The sequence below is a fragment of the Cyprinus carpio genome, chromosome A12 (genome assembly GCF_018340385.1).
Source record: "Cyprinus carpio isolate SPL01 chromosome A12, ASM1834038v1, whole genome shotgun sequence".
Taxonomy (NCBI): Eukaryota; Metazoa; Chordata; class Actinopteri; order Cypriniformes; family Cyprinidae; genus Cyprinus; species Cyprinus carpio.
In genome coordinates this window covers 18,336,310-18,355,607 of record NC_056583.1, presented here as the reverse complement: position 1 = coordinate 18,355,607, position 19,298 = coordinate 18,336,310, and the positions used below count along the sequence as shown (strand labels likewise).

The window sequence follows — 19,298 nt, the reverse complement described above, 5'->3', positions numbered from 1 at the left end:
GATCTATTTTTTTTCTTAAAGGAGAAGCAGAAAACTTATGTAATCTCATTGCAGTCTAACACTTGCGCATTTAAGATCTCATTTGGACTTTTCTTTGCCATGCCACGTGGCAACTTGTTGTCAGGATCATGGCGGAGAAAGTGGAATGGAAGGATGCTCAGAAAACCAGAAGGAAGACTGTAATGCACGCACACACTTGAGCTAAAACCAAAGAGACGCCGCCAATATGCACAAACACACAGTGGCGTGAGGATAAGCAATGTATTAGTCATCTATTACAGGAATCAGTCTCACACTGGGCCTGTTTTCCAGTCTCGCTGGATGCCTTGTGAATTTCCACCCATGAAATAGAGTGGCTTTCTTCCCCCAGACTCAGCTCACAGAAACCCGCTGCCCACGGGAGACGGCTCTGACCTGGCAAAGAATCTCTGCTTACAGTGGGTCAAATTCTCCACCAGTGGTGTGGATGATACAAAACATAATCCAGAAAAGAGAGGCGCAGCAAGTCTGACTTTGCCTCTGTGAATGGACTGAATGGAGGAGTGTTAGCCGAGCCGGTCGATTTGAAAGCATGCACCTGGTGTGATTCAGGTGTGTGTGGAGGGTATTGTACATGCTAAATGGATTTCTCACCTTTCGCTCTTTGTGGAATGGACAGAGCAGCCAAATCACCCTCACTGAGTGCGCTCTCAAGGCCTTGGAATATATCCTCCCTACCGAGAATGAAAGAAACAGAGAAAGAGTCCGAAAGAGGGGGAGGAAAATGAGGGGTGTGTGTGTGTGTGTGTGTGAGAGAGAGAGAGAGAAGCAGAGAAAAAAAAGAAAGAAAACAAAATAGCGTTTACGGTTCATGCTGCCTCTGAAATAATTTTCCATATCAGTGCAACTGCATGAGCCCAGTGGGAAAGGGTATATGATTTTCTCCATACAGTGCCAATGGAAAAGAAGAACTCGAGTCAAAACAAGAGAGAAGAATACTGGGAAGAGAACGAAAGAGGAACTTGCTGGTCTTTACATCAGGAATCCCATACTGGGAGTGCCATAGCACGGTTGTTAACGGGTCTTTTCTAGTTAGAAAACACACAAACCATCATTCAGTCATCCGTCCAGAATCTGTTAGGTCCGTCCAGTAGCCCACCGAGATCTATTAAGCTTCGGCCTCTGCCTCCAGCTCGGCATGCCGGTTGATCCAGAGGGCAGAAGAGCTTGACTCCATATTAATTCCATGCACTATGCCCGGTTGCTCCGCGCTCGCCCCTCGGGTTGGGAAGCGTCTCTTGCTGAGCCCCAGGTTTTGGATGCCGTCCTGTCATTAGTTAATACTGAGAGCTCCATCTGATATTCCCTGGATAAGTCCTTGCCTCCTCTCCCTTGCCGACACTCAGGATTGAACAGAGGGTGGATCGGGGGGACATGGAATGATATTCGGCCCCTGAGCCAAAGTGCTCTTTTGACAACAGGCCGATTAGCATGAAAACAAATGCTTGTAGCAGACAATTGAATCGTTCCCTGTTTGGAACAAATGGTGGCTTTGCTTGTTGCATGTAATTAGCCTAGCCGAGGTGGGCTGACAGCATCCATATGTCTGAGAGGGTGCGAGAGCGTGTGTGAGTTTACCGTAAGCGCTGGAGCGTAGAGCGCTAGCCACTAGTCCAGAATCTTTAGCAGGAGAGGAGCCGCAGGAAGCGGCAAAGGGAGGAAGAGAAATTTAATGAGGTAGAGAGCACGAAAAATGACAATTCAACATAGCTCATGTTTGCTAAGATAACACTATGAAGTGATGGTGACAGAAAGATGCTGATCCCAGGGGAATGAGGGCAGGTTTTCCTCATTAAAGTCCAGGGTGGTGTGGAGGGAGGGTGACAGGTGAGTGGACCTGTGATCTGGCCAGTTTGAAATCCATATAGATAATATGGCTACTGAGGATGAAATTGATGTGTCGGAGAAAGAAAGAGCAACGAAACAGTAGAAAAACATGAAGTATTAGGAGAGAAATAAGAAGAAAATGTTCCAGCTGAAAAGCCTGGCATGATTTTTTTTTTTGTCCCAACCTGTGAATGTAAGTGATAAGCCTGGAAGCCTGTTTCTGCCTAAGAATAAAAAGAACTACAAATATTTACATTTCACAATCATTAAATTACCTTTATATCGCACAGTGTGACTCACATAACTGCAACTTGGTTTCTCATATTTGCAACTTTATATCACACAATGTGACTTTTGTAATTGCAACTTTGTTCTCTTTACATGTAATATTGCACTTTATACATCATATTACATTGCATAATTGCAACTTTGTTTCTCATATTTGCAAATTTATATCACACTATGTGACTTTATATCTAACATTTTCGGCATTATTTCATGCAATTGTGACTTTATAATCTTACATGCAATAATCTTGCAATTGCAAAAGTGATTTTATTTTATATTTTAAACTTCATCTTAGAGTTACCTTTTTTATTTTTATTACTCTGAACCAGACCACGTATCTGATAGTTGATGAATCTCACTCATTATACTACTTTAGAAACCTGATGCATACACCAGCACGCTTGCAAACGTAAAACGCTACATATGGTGGTCATTTAAGCAAAGGTAGATTAGCATGAATATAGCAGAAAAGATGACTTTGCCCCTCCTGACCCAGTGTTCCTGTGATACTATGGTTAGGAGTGAAAACATTTATTTCTGTTTGTGCAAACTCATTTTTGGACAAAGCTCTGTCTGTGTGTGAGGCTGGTGTCCTATCTGCGAACCCCGAGTTGACCCAGACTGCCGTGTTTGTGTTGTAAAGCACTGTGTGTGTGATTTTTATGTGTGTGAATAGGTTTAATGTTTGACCTTGTACTGCTGTGTTTATCCCCTTTTGCACTCTCTCTCTCTGTTTTGTTCTGAAGGTGGAGTGATTTTAGAGACCTGCTGATCATAAAGGGTTTTTTTCACACCCAGGGGGGCTGATTCAAACATTCATACATGGAAATGGAAGGACGGCAGTGCCAGCGGGGTGTGTGTTGTGTCCTGGAGTGTGTGTACGTCTGCTCATCACCGCTATTGTTTCGTCTGCTCTGTTTGACTCTCATCTCTGAGTCTCACATGTACGCTTCCACACATACACACTCTCAGGATGTGTACTTACTGTAGTCTGGGTGTGATTTTTGATTGACAGCTACTGTTTGAATTGACTGGGTTCTTAATAAGGGGGCTGAAAACCTGTCACTGATTTAAAGTGATACCCTGTGTGAGTGCTGGCTTGTGTGAATGCTTTTAATTGATCCGCAATGGAGACGTAACAGCTATTTGTCATATCTGAAAATGCAGTTGGACACGTCCTCCTGGTTTTCCAGACCAAAATTATATGTAGTCTGAATCCAACATCTGGAGGTGATGAATAGCACGTACTAATTTTTAAAAAACAGCCTTTCAATTTCACCAGTGTTTTGTGGCCATACTGGCTTATTAATGTTTTGTCCTTGTGGTTTTCATCAGAAAATAAGATTGAGTTTCTTGCCAGGTCTGAACTGTTCTTGCCAAGCACTGTAACCGTCTCTCTTAAAATAATCTTAGGCTAGTACTCAAGGGCGATAGAGTTACCTTCAGATGTCTGTGGCATAAACCTTGGATGGGTTATTCATCTGGTAGCTAGCTATATGTAACATGTTTACAGTTAAACTGCTCCACCATGTAATAGCTGACCTGAAAGAGAAAACTTGCCATAGAAGACCTTTTATGCTAATTCTTGCTATAGTGCCTCTTGTGGCAATTCTGAAAATGCATTGTGCTTTAAGACATTGGAAGGTCACACTGTTGGTGTAGGATTTACTTTGAAACAATTTCCACTCAGAACTGCTAGTAAATTTCACAAATAATTGTGAAAAAGAAATTACTAGTTACACATTGATTTAAACATGACATTTTGATATAGAAATTATTTTCTTGTAAAAACATGCTCCAATAATCTCAGCTTGTCGTTAGTTTAACAGTCTTTTTTAATTAATTAATTTTTTTTTTTATGAAAAAGCCAAATTTAAACATTTTCATTTGACCAAAAAACCTAAACGTAAAGTTCTTTTCGGTGATCACATTTGGGTAATTCGACGATTGAACTGTGATTACTGTTCGATTTGTCGCGTTCTCAGGTGATAAATTAAACCAGTCGCAGTAAAGTTCTTTAGCAGCAAGCCACTTCTTAATATTTCAGCCAAATAAATGTTGCTACATATTGCTATTCTAGCACCATTTTTTTTTTCATGTATGTGAAACAAAATGCTGAAACAGTCAAAACACCAAAAATGCTAACGTAACGTCAATGTTTCGGTCAATGATTTGGCACTCCAAAACTGCTTAGACAACAAAATGTTGGCAACCGAAAATATTTGTCTGAAATAAAAAATAAGTAAATAAATAGTTTCTGCCAAGTATTTTTATGTTGCTGAGATTTTAGTGCATCATTATATAACTACTTGACTTGAGAAATTTGACCAGAGAAGTGCCACTATAGTGCCTCTTGTGCCAACTTGAGAACGCAACATGTACTTGTTTAGCATTATGAATTGTATTTTGACACATTTCAGGTCAAATTTGAGTATGAAATAGAGCTTGCATAGCTAGGAGTGTTTTCACATACTTGCATAGTGTGTGTAACAGGGCTAAGCTTTTATCTTACCAGAAAACAAATGTTGTTTATTTTATTTAAATTTTTTACATTTGCATTACTCATTCACTTCATGGTGTTGCTTCTAGACTATCCGTCATTGTTTTCTTTTTCTCTTTGGGTGGTGTGCAGTTCTGTTTCTTTATATGCACGATGCATTTTTACTGTCCAGCAAACGATGCTCCGTTGTTCCCGCCAGCTGTGCTGTCTGTGCCTATACAAACACTCCGACCCGCAGACCTGGCTGTCGGACTTCAGCTATAGATCTTTAGGCCTTTGGTTTTCTACTGTGTGTTGTACGCTTTCTGTCTACTCCTTTCTTTCATTGTTGCTGGTTTAAAATTCCCCCTTTTCCTATTTGTCTTTTTCTCAAATCGCCTTTCCTTTTCTACGACATATTATTTCATGCCTCTGTGTGAGTTATTTAGTGTGGTTTGACGTATCTCATCCTGAGAAGCTGCATAGCTATGTTTAATGATCCTGCCATAGGACGACCCACATGTGACACACAGACACACACACACCATTGAGATTCTGCGACTGCTTGCTGCCAAAACTTTGTGGCGGTTCTGGGGTGTGGCATGTCCCAATCCTCTGGGAATTAACTCACTTCCAGTCTGACCTCCTGTTTTAAAATACACAGAGGCAGAGTTGCACACACCCACTCATTCCCAGGAGAAGATGCTTCCTCTGAGTTATAACTTAATTCACGACCAGTGAATACCACAGATGGCAAATGTAAATGCTAAAAAATAGCAAAGCTGCCTTTTTGGCAAAATATTCACAAATTACATCATCAGGGAGGAAATTCCAAAACAGCAGCCCATCTCTAGTGGTTCTTGGAAAAATGGAGCATGTTCTTCGCAATGTGAGCTGTTAATCGGTCCGCTTTTTATTTCCTGCCTGTTTTGGTGTTGACGCCAAGAATTTTTTTTTTTTAAAGGAGAAATGTGCAGCAGATTGTAGGTGTAAGCTGACCCTGATTCTTGCTTCCTGTCATAGAGTACGATGTGGAGTTGTGATGTGATTAAGTGGATTTCTCTAAAGCCCTGCTCGGATGAAACTAGTTATCCCTGAGGGATCTGCTCCTCTATATTGTTGTATGATCTTAATCTTGTTCTTTTTATTATTTTATTTTATTTAACACAAAATACATTTAATTTAATAAATCATTTGTGAGAAACTGACTTTATAATCACTGAAACCTCTGCCCTAGCTTTCCTTGGCAAGTTCATGAGAGAACCGATGATCCGAATGAATCATTTGTTCCAGTTGACTCAGATTCTTGAATCTGATTCTTGAGTTAAACTTATTAACTCAGTGATCTGGTCGCAGCAGTTACCAGTTTACTGGAGGGGAAGATTATCAGTGACTTAAATTTCAGTCCGTTCATCATGCAAAACTATTAAATTATTATATTTCTTCCAGCAACATCCCTACGAGTGTAATTTTAGAGCGCAACCTGGGGATAGGCCTCCAGTGAGAGCAGGGTTATATATTCAGTGTCATGTTCATTTAAATCCTTCCTGTCTCTGACATTTTTGTGTTTAGGAACAGAAATGATTAATGACTAATGCTACTTTTACATGTGGATTACTCTAAATACTCCCTTGTCAGTTTAGACTCATTCACACAAGCGATCGGGCCAAAACCAAACGACTTCAAAAATATCCTCTCGTACGGCACGATCCCAAACTGACTGAGTCACGGTATAGAGACGCAAAACAAACAGGCAGTGAGAGAAGTGTGCTGTTTCTGCAGACCCTGCCCTTCCTCCCTCCCAAAGGCGATTTATTATGACTGTGAAGAGAGAAAATATTGGGGTTTTCTGGAGTGGCACATATTTTGGGGGACAGCGAGATGTGGGTTTGTGTGAGAGCGTGGAACCCAGCTGTGTAAACAGTCTCACACTCCCCCATTTCACACACACATATGCGGTAACCACTCCCCTGACAAAACCCTTAATATGAAGTCTCTCATGCCCATCCTCCACTAGCTCTGTCATCTATGACATATTCCAGCTCTCACACTGATGTAGCTACAATGTGTATGTGTGTATGATATTTACAGTTGGACTTTTGTATTTGTGATTTTGTGGAGGTTGCTTTATTGCTTGCTTGGTCACTCACATTTGCATGCTTACCTAGTTATCTCTGCAGAGATATCTGTTGTTCTTAAATTAAGTACGGGATTCATGTACCATATGTGCCGGGATCCTGTTCATCCTATCTGAGATTATTTTGCAATATTGACTGGCTGACCATATATCATCCCGTTTATTGCCCAGCTACTTACTGATTAAAATAATGGGCATACAATATTGATGAGAATGAGTTAAATTGTTTTATGATGTGAGAAAGAGGATACAGAGTGATACAAGAGACATTAAACTGGCACAGCTACATTGGAAACTGAGTGCTGTAAATTATGTAGTTTAGCAGTATTTATATAAAATAAATGACAGCAGACTGACCAATCAGAATCAGGTATTTCAAATTTTTTCCCATTCTGTTTATTAGTGCCAGTAATATTTTCAAATCTATTGACAATAATTAAAATGAATGTATACCAACTTATTTTGCCTCAACTATCTAAAACTGTTATATTTTATATTGTTATGTGTGTATGCATGAACATATTACAAAAATTCATTATATACAATAAAAATATGTAGTTTTTATACATTATAAATGTATTTATTTATTTGTTTGTTTATTCATTTATTTATTACAGGAAAATATAAAATGTATAAACACATTTATTTCAAATATGTATGTATGCATGTATGCAGAAATATATTACTAAATAAAAAATAGTAATTATAAATTTGTAATATATATGTTTTAAGTAATATTTAGCTTTTTATATTGCATTTTATGAATTATTTGTTTATATATTTATTTATTCATTTTTATTACAGTAAAATTTTAAATACAAAACATCTATTTATTTATTATATTTAATTTTTTATTTTACATAAACTGTTTAATTTATATATGTGTGTGCTTGTTTATTGTTTTAATTTAACAATATAAAATTAGGGAATTTTACATAGGAAGATCTCTATTCTTTTTTCCACTGCAGTTGGAGCAGCACTTGTGTTATCTCTGTATGTTCAACTGAGTACTCAGCACCAGTAGACATAAACATCCTCCTGTGAAGAGAGTGAGACTCACAGAGAGAGAGAGAGAGACAGCTGTTGTAATGTATACACACAGAGCCATTAAAACCTCGAACTGTTGTGTCTGCTGATGGATTGCACTTCATTTGGATCTCTGATTTAAACAAGTAACACATAATCCAAACCTCTGACTTGACTTTTTTTCCCCATCATGCTCTCTGTCTCTCTCTCTGTTGGTCTCTCACACAAGTCTTGTCCACTGAAGGGCAGTGCTCGGGGACTCTCATTTGATGACAAGGCTGAACATGCACTTGTGCAATTGGCGGTTACGTGAGTGTGTGTTTGTGTGTGGCAGACACACTTGGGACTCCCACTCTTCAGGATTATTCCTTTTAATTCCTTAATTGGATTAATGTCGCTCTGAGCCTGGAATCAGGCGATTAGTATGCACATGACCTGATTTCCTTAAGTGCTCACACAAGAGTCACTCTCTCTCATTCAGCGGTGTTTCACACAACGGACGTAAATAAACACACATTCCCATTGGGGATCTGCCTGACAAGACAGCATCATCCTTTATAGCTCACTGTATTCCTGCTGCAATGACTTTGCTGCTGTTTTTTCACAGCGAATGGGGTTCCCCATGTTCAGTGCGCCGCCCCACACAAGTCGTTTGGACTTTTTTTTGGCAACTATGTTTCTTTTCAGACCTCCCCGCCATCCATTCCTATCTTCCAATCCCTCTGTTCATGTATCAACAACTTTTTTATTTCCGCAGTTTGGTTTATTAGAGATGGTGGAAGGAGGGGGGAAGTTAGTAGATGCTCGAGACAGAGGAAAAAAGAGAGGAAAAAGTCAATAAAGCAAAGCAAACAAGAGGAAACGTTTTATTAAAGGGAAGTTGGCGAAGGGCGTAGATGAGAGGAGGAGCGAGGGCTTTATATGCTGTTCAGTACAGTGGGGGTAGTGCAAACCAGACTTTTGACTTATGGTGTAAAGTCTGGTCCACTCTGCATACAGTTCGCTTTTGTCTCTGTGCCATTTAGATGAGAATCCAGTGATTAGTTCATCCTCTCAAGCTCATAATATTAACCTGGTGCCTTGTAAACACGGTTTTGTTTCCCTACAGGATGAACCTGTGTGCACCGACCTTGTGTTGCTATGAGTCTCATGAGTGCTTATAGTTTTGTGTTCAGTATCCATCGGTGTCGGAAATCTGTGAGTGTGCTGTCTGAGGCAGAGACTGCCAGGCTATCCATGCCGGCCGGCAGAGTTGAATCATGCAGGTTCACGTATGGTCTTAAACCAGGCCACGGTGGATCAGGTTTCCCTTTTTTCTGCTTTCATTCATTTTCATTGAATTAATCATAGATCTAATATTTAGCTTTTCCAAGTCTCTAGGAGGGCAGAATGAGCGGCTGCTGTGGTTTTTCAGTGTTTTCCATTAAATACAGTGTTAATCTTGACCTATTTACTAAGAATTTATGTTTTTTCATCAAGATTTAAATAAATTTATATAAATTTTCATTCAAATATGCATTAAATATGAGGTGAAAAGTCTAAAGTCTAGTTTAATGTAAAATGTTTAAATATTTAGTTTAATTTACTTGTCAATGTATTTATTTTTGTATTTATAAAATGCAGGGTTAATCTTGTCAACAAACTTAGTCAAGTTTTAGTTTAGGCAATGTTTGTTTGTTGGGATAAAAAAAAATTAGATTTTAATTAAAATATACAGTTTTCGTTCTAGTTCAGTTTTTTATTATTTTTTAGAAATGTATATGTAAATTGTATAAATATTACATTTTCTCATCAACTAAATGATTTATTCATTTTTTAAACGTTAATCTTGTCAACAAATTTACTGTAAATTTTTTTTCTTTTTAAATTTCATTGAAATTAAAAATATGCATCAATTTTAATTGAAATATACAGTTTGTGAAGATATGAGGTGAAAACAAGATTTTTTTAAATTCTAGTTTATTCTAGTTTAAATGAATATAAATTGTTTAAACATTCAATTCTCTAGTCAACAAAATTTTGTTGAATTTTTTTTCTAAAATTAGATGCCGTTTTAGTCAGAGTGAAATTGACTCTAATTAATAAATGTGATATGATGAAATATTGAATAAATTAAAGACTATGACTAAAACAAAAACACATTTTAACACAGTCTTATATTTTTGCCTAACTGTCGACTGGAAAAGACCTTGTGGTGAATTTTGTCAGAATTGAGGAGACCACACCCATAAGGCATTGGTGAATAGTGACTGCAGCTCTCTTGGAAAACACAGGCCTTTCATTTCGGTAGAAAAGCCAGTGGGAAGGTAGTAGGGACATTTGGGAGGAGAAGATGACTGTAATGTGCTGGGAATTCTGTAGCTTCGATTATACCGTTTCATGTAGCGGGAAACCGTTCCTAGACCAGCACAAAAAGCCAGCTTTCATCCTGAGGCGAGAGAGTGGGTGAGAGGAGACAAAGTGTCTTGACGGCTGTGATCCCAGCATCCACCCTGGCACCAGCGGTCTAACGTCTTTCCAGACCTGTAATTCCACTGGTCTTTTCCTGCTTTCTTGACTTTTTCCCCCCTGCTTGCTGTTGTTTCTGCCTGGGGCTTGAGCTGTGGCCTGGTGCTCTGTTTATCTTGTGAGAGCAGTCATTTAGTAATTTCACACCCATAAACGTCTTCCTTAACCTCATCCCTCTCACCCACGTTAATTAACTTTTATCAGTTTAGGAAATGAAACCACACTTGCCTTCACCTCGCTGTTTAATTGGTGGTGTTTTAGAGGACACAAGGGCAGGGTCTTTGTCAGGGGAGACACACAGGAAACCACAGCGGTATGAACTGAAACTAACATCACGTGTGGTGTTTTTTTTTTCATCTGCTCATAATTCAGTGTTGTTAATCTTGTAAATGTTGTGCAGACATCATTTTAAGAGCAAATCATTCTATTAAGCTCCATGTTTAATAGGCTGATTTGATGATTCTATATGTTGTATGGGACCAAGAGCGAATCGTCTCCGGTGAGCTGCCTTATCTTTAAATTAGATTATGTTTCAACTTTATTAAAGCCATGCCTCTGTAGCATATAGGTTAATCAAGCTTATTGGAGCATTGCAAATTCGCTTAGTTTCTTTCGCTGTTGAGAAAAACAAAAGATGTGAGTGGAAATATGAGCATCTGTTTGGTTTGTATGTATTGTGCATGCATGTATTGTGCAAGGGTTAAATGGATTTAATTTAACCCTTGTTGGCTTGAATGTATAAAGTCTTGCACATTTTTCTTCAGGGATGAATAAAGTTGTATCTTTTTGATGCTCTTCGATCCAGGGTTTCCTCATTATCATTCCATCACCCTCTTTTTGGCTCTCTCTTTTGTTTGCATCTGTGTTTTGGGTGATGTAGGTCAGTGGTTCTCAACATGGTTTTGCTTCAGGACTCAGATCAAGTCCATTTTAAGAGTCTGTTGTTTTCTGTGCTAACTGTGGTTTGTTGCAGTTTGTTATTAGTATTTAGCATTATTTTGTCCTTGCTGGCTTGTCAGACAGAAGCACACCTTTGGATTTCATGTGGTAATCATTATTTGGATGAGAGTATATTACGGAAATTGTGTGTGTGTGTGTGTGTGTGTCTGAGAGAAAGAGACAGAAAGAGGGTTGAAGCAGAGAGATCACAGGGACTTCATTAATGAACAATGTTTTAGAGTAGACTGCGTGCTTGTTCCAAAACTCTCTCTCTCTTTCTTTTTAACGTCTCATGACCCCACTTTCTGTCTTTCTGTATCTCTGTCTGTATCTCTCATTAACTTTTATTCTTTATAATTCGTTTAGTCTTTCCCCACATTTGCACTCTATTTCTGTCTAATTTAGTTAGAATGATTTTTTTAGGCTGGATGTTAGAATTTGGTACATTTATCAAATCTTCATGTAGTGTCTCTTTATAATGGCTGCACTGTAATTGTGGAGGTCCACTCTATCATTTTCAATAATTAAATTCAATAATACTGTCATTTTGAGGATTGGCCTGATTTTTAACCATTTTTTAATTTTGTCCTGCAGGCAGTGGACTGATAGGGAACTCCTCTGCCTCCTTCATGGGAACGTTTCTGGCCAGCAGTCTGGGATCTCCCCCCTCCCACTCCAGCGGACCCCCATCATCCCCCTCTTCTCCGTCCTATCGCTCTGGACCTCACTCTACAGCCCCGTCACAGATCTGGTTCCCACACTCACATGAAGGTGATCTATCTATTCGTCTCTCTATTCTGTGTGTCATTCTTAATATCATTTCATCTCATTCTATCTACAGTTCTAAGTATCACTCTATCTATCTATCTATCTATCTATCTATCTATCTATCTATCTATCTATCTATCTATCTATCTATCTATCTATCTATCTGTCTGTCTGTCTGTCTGTCTGTCTGTCTGTCTATCTATCTCGCTTGCTCATTCTGCAGTATCTATAGTTCTTTCATTCTTTTTATCTATCTATCTATCTATCTATCTATCCATCTTTCTGTCTTTCTATTCATCGTTCTTGTGTATTATCTATTTTTTAGTATCTGTAGTACCATCCATCCATCCATCTATCCATCCATCCATCCATCCATCCATCCATCCATCCATCCATCCATATCTTTCTGTCAGTCTGTACTATGCTGTTCTTCTATACTAGCACTGTAGAAACACCCAGCATGCTTTCTATAGTGGTCATAACCTAACACAATTTAGAGTATGTCTGAGAATGTGCTGTGCTATATTAGTGCACTGCTTTCTTCATTTCTATTTTTATATATGATCTTGAATATGTTTTTCCACTTACAAGAACTCAGTCTGCTTTTAATTTTATTTTAGACTGTCCATAATGTGCAATATATTATTTTGGATGTATATATCTCTTTATATAAATGTTTATGCCTTAAGTGTGTGTGTGATCATTGCGTGTATTTGTGTTAAAATGCGCACATGGCTGTTCTTTTTAAATAGTATGCACAGCTGAGTACTTGCTATTGGTATTTTCACAGATCCATGTACGACCGCGTACAAGTGTATGTGTGTGTGTATCGGTGCGGGTTAACTGCTCTGTATCTGCGGAGCTCTTGGCAGCTGGCAGAATGGAACAGTAATTGTGGTTGGCAGCTAACACAGTGGTGTTACTGCTGGCACCCAGCGCTACTGTAACTGAATGACTGAACAAATCTGCGCGTGCGAGACGGAATGAGAGAGTTAGAGGGTAAAAAATATAGCAGCATAACCAATCTAGTGCAAATTCTGCTGCACACAGAGCTTTATATAAACCATCAATAACCCTACAACAATAACAATAATCATAAATATAATGATGATGTTTCTGATTACCACCATAAAAATAATAATAATAAAACTTATAACAATAATTTTAATAACAGAATGTGTCTATAATGATGCAAACGGCCCCATCATGATGATAAGAGCTCATTATCTGAATCAGTCTTTAATTGTGCTTAGCCCCTCGAAGCAGCTGATTGGATGGCTCTGTTCCATCCCCCCCAGCCATGTCCCTGCACTCCCTCCTTCATTTGCATAAAAAGCATGTCATCAAAACGAGTCATGCAATTACCCCTGCCTCGTTCCCCTGGAGACGGTCCAGCTACCGATGATGTGATGCCCCACCTGACCCATTAGGCCAGGGGGGTGAAAGGGGGAGGACAGGAGAGAAAAGCGTTAGTTGATTGGATGCAGCGGGATCTCCTCTGTGGTCCGGGAAATTGTTAATTAATATTCATTAACTTTATGAGCATGGTGCTGTAATGTCTGTCGGCAATTTAGTAAATTACCCTAAAAGCAAAAAGAAAAGAAAGGAAAGGTGAGGAAATGCAATTTGAGCATCATTGTGATGGGATTTTATGGGCAAGTTGGGCTGGTCGCTACAGTTGTGTGGCCACCTGACTGCAAAGAGACGTTGCAATGATGCTCAACATTAAAGGCTCACTATTTTGGGGGGTCGATGTGGGGTTTCCTCAGCCAGACCCAGGGGTCTCGTGACCCTTACGGTTAAACTCAACAGCAACGGTCTACTTCCTGCTCATACAACTGATAGTCACACATGGGGTGTGCATCTGTGTGGGTACGTGAATGCGGTTTTAACTGAGAGATGCTGAGGGTTAGAAGCATCACCACAGGGAGGTGCTGGCTTCCGGACTCTGTTAAGCAAGTGTGTGTGTCTTCTCTGCCTTTTGGCCCCAAGGCTCCTCTTTTGGCTATGAACAGTTTGTGGTCAGGCACCACTTTTCAGTGCCTCCTTTATCTCCCCCGGTCAGGTGTGTGTGCATGTGTGTGTAAATGTGTATCTGAGAAAATTTGTGTTTGTAGTCATATCATAGAAATGAGCCAACGATGAGACATGCTGGCTCAACCTAACTGATAACCAGATAACTAAACGCCCAACTGCATCATGGCAGACAGATCAGTCAAAGGTGTGTGTTTTCCAAACAGAAAACACAAGATATGGATGAGTGGACTCAAAATGTTCAAAACATTGGAGCACAATTAGCGTTATTTACAATGATCTTTTCTATGCAAAGTAAATATAATAACTGTCAAACTCCAGAAAAGACATAAAAACAACAAAAGTGGTTCATGTGACACCTGTGCTATACAATATGATAGCTTGTGGCAAATAGACTGAAATTTAAGTAATTTCCACTGATAATTTTCCCCTTAGGTGAGCAGTTAAAGTTACATTGTTGTGGAAGTAGTGACAAGTCTTTTATTCCATGTTTTGACGTACATCCGAGTGAAATGAAACAAAAAAGAAAAAAATGTAGGGCAGGGACTTGCTTCTATCGGTTGGATGATGGTTAAGATATTTTAATTAAATGTTTTGAAGTTAAAAAAAGAAGGGCATGGATAAACTGTTTACAGTTAGATCAATAATACACATTTTTATTTTAATTTCATGGCAGTTTTGAGTGCTGTGACTGAGTTGAATCAGTGAGTTGAATTCGTGAACCGAATTCAGTTTCCCAAAATAGTTTTTTGAGTTGCATCTTTTCATTGAATCAATTCAAAAAGATTTTTTTTTTTGTTTGTTTTACAAACTAAATAAAACAATTCAAAGAAAGAATAATGCATTTGCATTCTGTCTGTCATGAACTTTCAAAGGCAGAATTCAAGATTTTCAGTGAATAATGACTTGATTTTTGGTTTTATTTACACATAAAGCTGCCATATGATTTTAAATTATATAGAATACAGCTCATGAATTATATGAATCACGTGTATAATACTTTAATATTCCTTTTTGTGATTTTGGAACTTGACAGCTCCGTTTACATTCATTATACTAAAAATAGTGGCCAGGAAATTGTTAAAACATTCTTCTTTTAGGTTCCACAAAAGAAAAATAATCATACAGGTTTAGGATGACATGAGGATGAGTAAATTTTTGGGGTGAGCTGTCCCTTTAATTCTAAGCATGCATGCTTGTCAGAGTGAATTTAGAATGAAGATTTTAAATAGTGCTATTTTTAACCTTTCCATAAATGTTTCCCTGTAAAAGGCTACACACATCACTATCAAGTTAAAAGCAACCTGGACACCTGTTTTCCCATCTGTGTGAACCCTCTGAGAAACATCAGGTTGTGATTGTGCCTGACCAAAGGATGCTTGTGTTTATTCTATCCCTGTTTCTTTCGCGCACACACTTACATACAATTGTGCCCTCTGAATCCTCTAAACAAGTGTTGTGAGAGGCATTAACCACACAGCTGAGTGCTTTGCTGGGTGTTAATGTAAAATGCCTGGAGCAGTAGAAGTGAAGTCGGAGCAAAAGCTCTAAGATTTTATACTTTGAGTGTGTGTAAGGGTGTTAGGTAGGTCTGTGCACTACGTTTGTGTGAGAGAGAAGCGAGTTGGCTCAAAGCAACAGAGAGGGGTTCACCTTTGAAGTCCCAGCTGGTGGAGGAAGCCAGGCTTGGCTTGGCATGCTGCATGCAGTGACTGTGAATGTGTGTGTGTGTGTGTGTGTGTGTTTAGCCTGGGAAAGGACATGGAGACAGTTTGTATATTTCATAATAAATGAGAGTGTACGAGGAAAATAATTGGTTACAGTAGCTCATGTAAACCTGCTCAAATATATGTTCTCCCACACACACACACACACACTCTGTCCAAATGATTGTTTTTAAGGACTGAATCCAGGAAGCCCCAATCGGCATGCTGCCAGCTGGCCAAACTCCAGTGTCGGGCACCCAGCCAAAACACAGATCTGCCACCCGAGACTCTCTCTCTTTTTCATACGCATACTCTCTTTCCCTCCATCTCATTGTCCATCTTTCTTTTATCTCTATCCACTCCTCTTCTCTTTTAAAACTTTTTTCAACATTTGTTACTTTGAGGTTGTAACACCTTCTCTTACTATTGATTATTGATAACCCATCATCTCTCATTATCTTTTTTTCATCTCCTTTCCTATATATATAGTGTTATATATTATAGTATGTTTAGCGATATATATATATATGTATCGATTAATATATATAGTAAAAGCTATATATATGTATATAGATATATATTATATGAGTATAATATTAGTCATACTAATTGATTATTATCTCTCTATATTTATATAGTGTATATTTATATGTAGTTTATATATAGATATATACACATTATATATATATATAGATATTATGTAATATTATATATATCTATATATGCTATAGGCGTCATGATAGGTATATTGATATCATACTATACACGTATTTTTATGTATGTATCCCTGTATAGTTAGATGTTAGATGCTATATATATAAACATATCCCTAATGGGTTTTCGGTTGTTTTATGTATCTAGTATATAGTTTGGCTATATATACTGTGTTATATATATATATCTATGTATGTTCTTTTCTATATATAGCGTTTTTTGCTAGCGATCTCTGTTGTGCTAGTGACATATGTTTTGTACATATTACGTATCGTGTTATAATATATATAGGTTGTTTTATATACAGATACTATATATATGATTAGGTCTTATACTTTTTTTTTTTCTATATGGTTTATATAGATATATACATATATATATAGGTATTTTATACATATCCATATATTTATATGCTATCCATTTATATAACATATATATATATTGTGTATTGTTTTTAGATAACACACGTGTGGTGTTGTTACACACCCCATTTGGTTTTTTAGTGTTTTGTACACAATATATTGTAGCTTATTTATATATTATATATACACACACACACCCACACACAGTATATACTATTTATAGATTTATATACAGTATATTATATATATTATATATTTGTTTGTTGTCTCTTTCTGACTCAAAATGTAGATTGTGTGAGCTGTTTTAAGTTGCACTCCTGAAAAAAACGTATCACAACTTCCACCAAATTATTCAGAAACATAACTGTTTTCATATATTAATAATAATAAATTATTCTTAAGCAGCAAATCAGCATATTAGAATGATTTCTGAAGTTAGCGTTAATGGCTACTGAAAATTCAGCTTTGCTGTCCCAGGAATAAATTACATTTTAGAATATATGAAGCTAGAATACAGTTAGATTATTCTGAAAAAGAAAAAAGTGAGCACCAAGTTTTGAAATGCCTTGTTAAATCAGTTCAGCTGCATGTTATCTCATTCCATTGTTCTCCAACTAGATTTTTTATTAGGTGAATGGTCACTTAGGCTTATACTGTAACTTGCTAAAAAGAATTGTTTATTTCACTTATAATCATTATTATAATGTAACAATAATTATTTATTTAATATTGGCATATTTTATTGCGTTGCTGTTCTTGCCATTTTATTAAAGCAATAAGGCACCTGATGCCTTACATTACAGTGGTTTTACCACAGATTTAGTAGATTTTAGTAAAGTGGCCTTGTGTGGCTTTATTGCAATTTTTTTTTCCTGCAACCACAGCTGCCACATTCTGCAGCCGTTGATTCAGCACATCTCACAATTAACGGAGCTGACAAGATCCCCTCCTCTTCGCCTCTCTGTTCTGCTCTCTCCTCCCTCCCTCTGCCTGCTTCGTTTTGCCGTTTTGCTTCAATTAGAGGGTTAGATGGGCATGTTAGAGTCAGTCCTATTTTCTTTTTATATTGTACTCCTTCCTTTCTCTTGATATCAGTTTCAATGACAAACTTTTATTTGCATGACAAATTTTGTAATGCACAAAATAAAATGCCAATAACTATATTTGTGTTGTAACAAATAAAAGTAAATACCTTACTTTAAATTATTTTTATTTAACAATTATCAATTAAGTAAAAGAAAATGAATGAATAATCAGCAAGAAATAGATTATCAAGACAACAAAAAATAAATATCTATAAAATGGAGAAAGTTAAAGAAAAGTTGTTTTAATAGTGGTTTTTGTAATAGTGAAATGTATCTGTGTCACTCCCTTTTCTTTGCCAGGAATCTTTGTTCACATATATATGATTAGAGGGGTGTGTGTGTGTGTGTCTATTGTCCTCTTCAGTAGGTCGCATGACATGCAGTGGGGTTTGTTCTGTACATGGATGGTGAATTTGTCATGCACATGAAAGGCTGTGATCTGATGTGATTTATTGTGCCTTACATGTAAAGGTGTATAACTGTGTCATGGGTGCCAGTAGAGCTGGTATTTAGTTACACAGAGTGATTCTTAATGATTGGAATAGATTGACTAGTTATTTTATTTTATTTTATTTTATTTATTACTGATACTTTTTTCTTTCAGTGATTTAGAACCTTTATATTAAACAGTCATGGCAATAAAATATTTTGAAATTAAAATTAGAACTTTTAAATATTTTAGAGAGCAGGGGGAGGTAGATGAGGTATGGAGTGGCAGCAAATATTTTGTTAATAATTTCTCATAGATTAAAAAGAAAATGACCTCCCTAAAATAAACATTGTTGCTCAGCTCACCAGTGTTAATGTCTGTAGGTATATGATTGAATGGGTAGTTCTGTGTGGCTCCATTTCTCCTATCTCACTCTCGCTCTCTTTCTCATACACACACACACACACACCCATAGATTCTCTTTGACTTTGTTTGGGATACTGTCCAACACTCCCCACCTGTACTTTTCACTGCTTCTCAGTCTTACAGAACAAAAACATTGTCTTGGCTTCTGAGCCGAATCTCAGTTTGATCTGGCACACTGAGCTCCTGTGGCTCCATCAGTCTTCATTTAGATGAATACAGTTTTCATTCAGACTGAGGAGCTGTAGTTTACAATAAGTGTGTTTGATTAGTTATGTGTGTGTGTCTCGTTTCTCTAGCCTGTAATCGTCTGTGCTGGACTGCATTTATAGCTCTTCATTAGAGTGTGATTGCTTTCAGAGCGTGCCGCTCCGCTCTAATTGTTGCCATTAAATTAATTGTGGAAGCGAGGGATTGTGGTGATTGTTGCCTCCTCTTCTTTTCTCTCCTCTGGTTTGACCTCAACTGTGGTAGTCTGGTCTTGTCTGGTCTGTTCAGTTCTCATTTCCTTTCCGTCTCCTTTTTAAGACTGC

At 37.7% G+C, this 19,298-nt stretch overlaps 1 protein-coding gene across 1 annotated transcript in view; it reads left to right on the top strand.

Annotated features, from left to right (window-relative positions):
• Positions 1–19,298, top strand: part of LOC109099305 (BAH and coiled-coil domain-containing protein 1-like) — a 95,808-nt gene that overhangs the window by 37,629 nt on the left and 38,881 nt on the right. Inside the window, exon 3 of the mRNA XM_042767953.1 lies at positions 11,838–12,014. Within this exon, the coding sequence (XP_042623887.1) occupies positions 11,838–12,014 (177 nt within the window). The remainder of the gene's footprint in view (positions 1–11,837; positions 12,015–19,298) is intronic.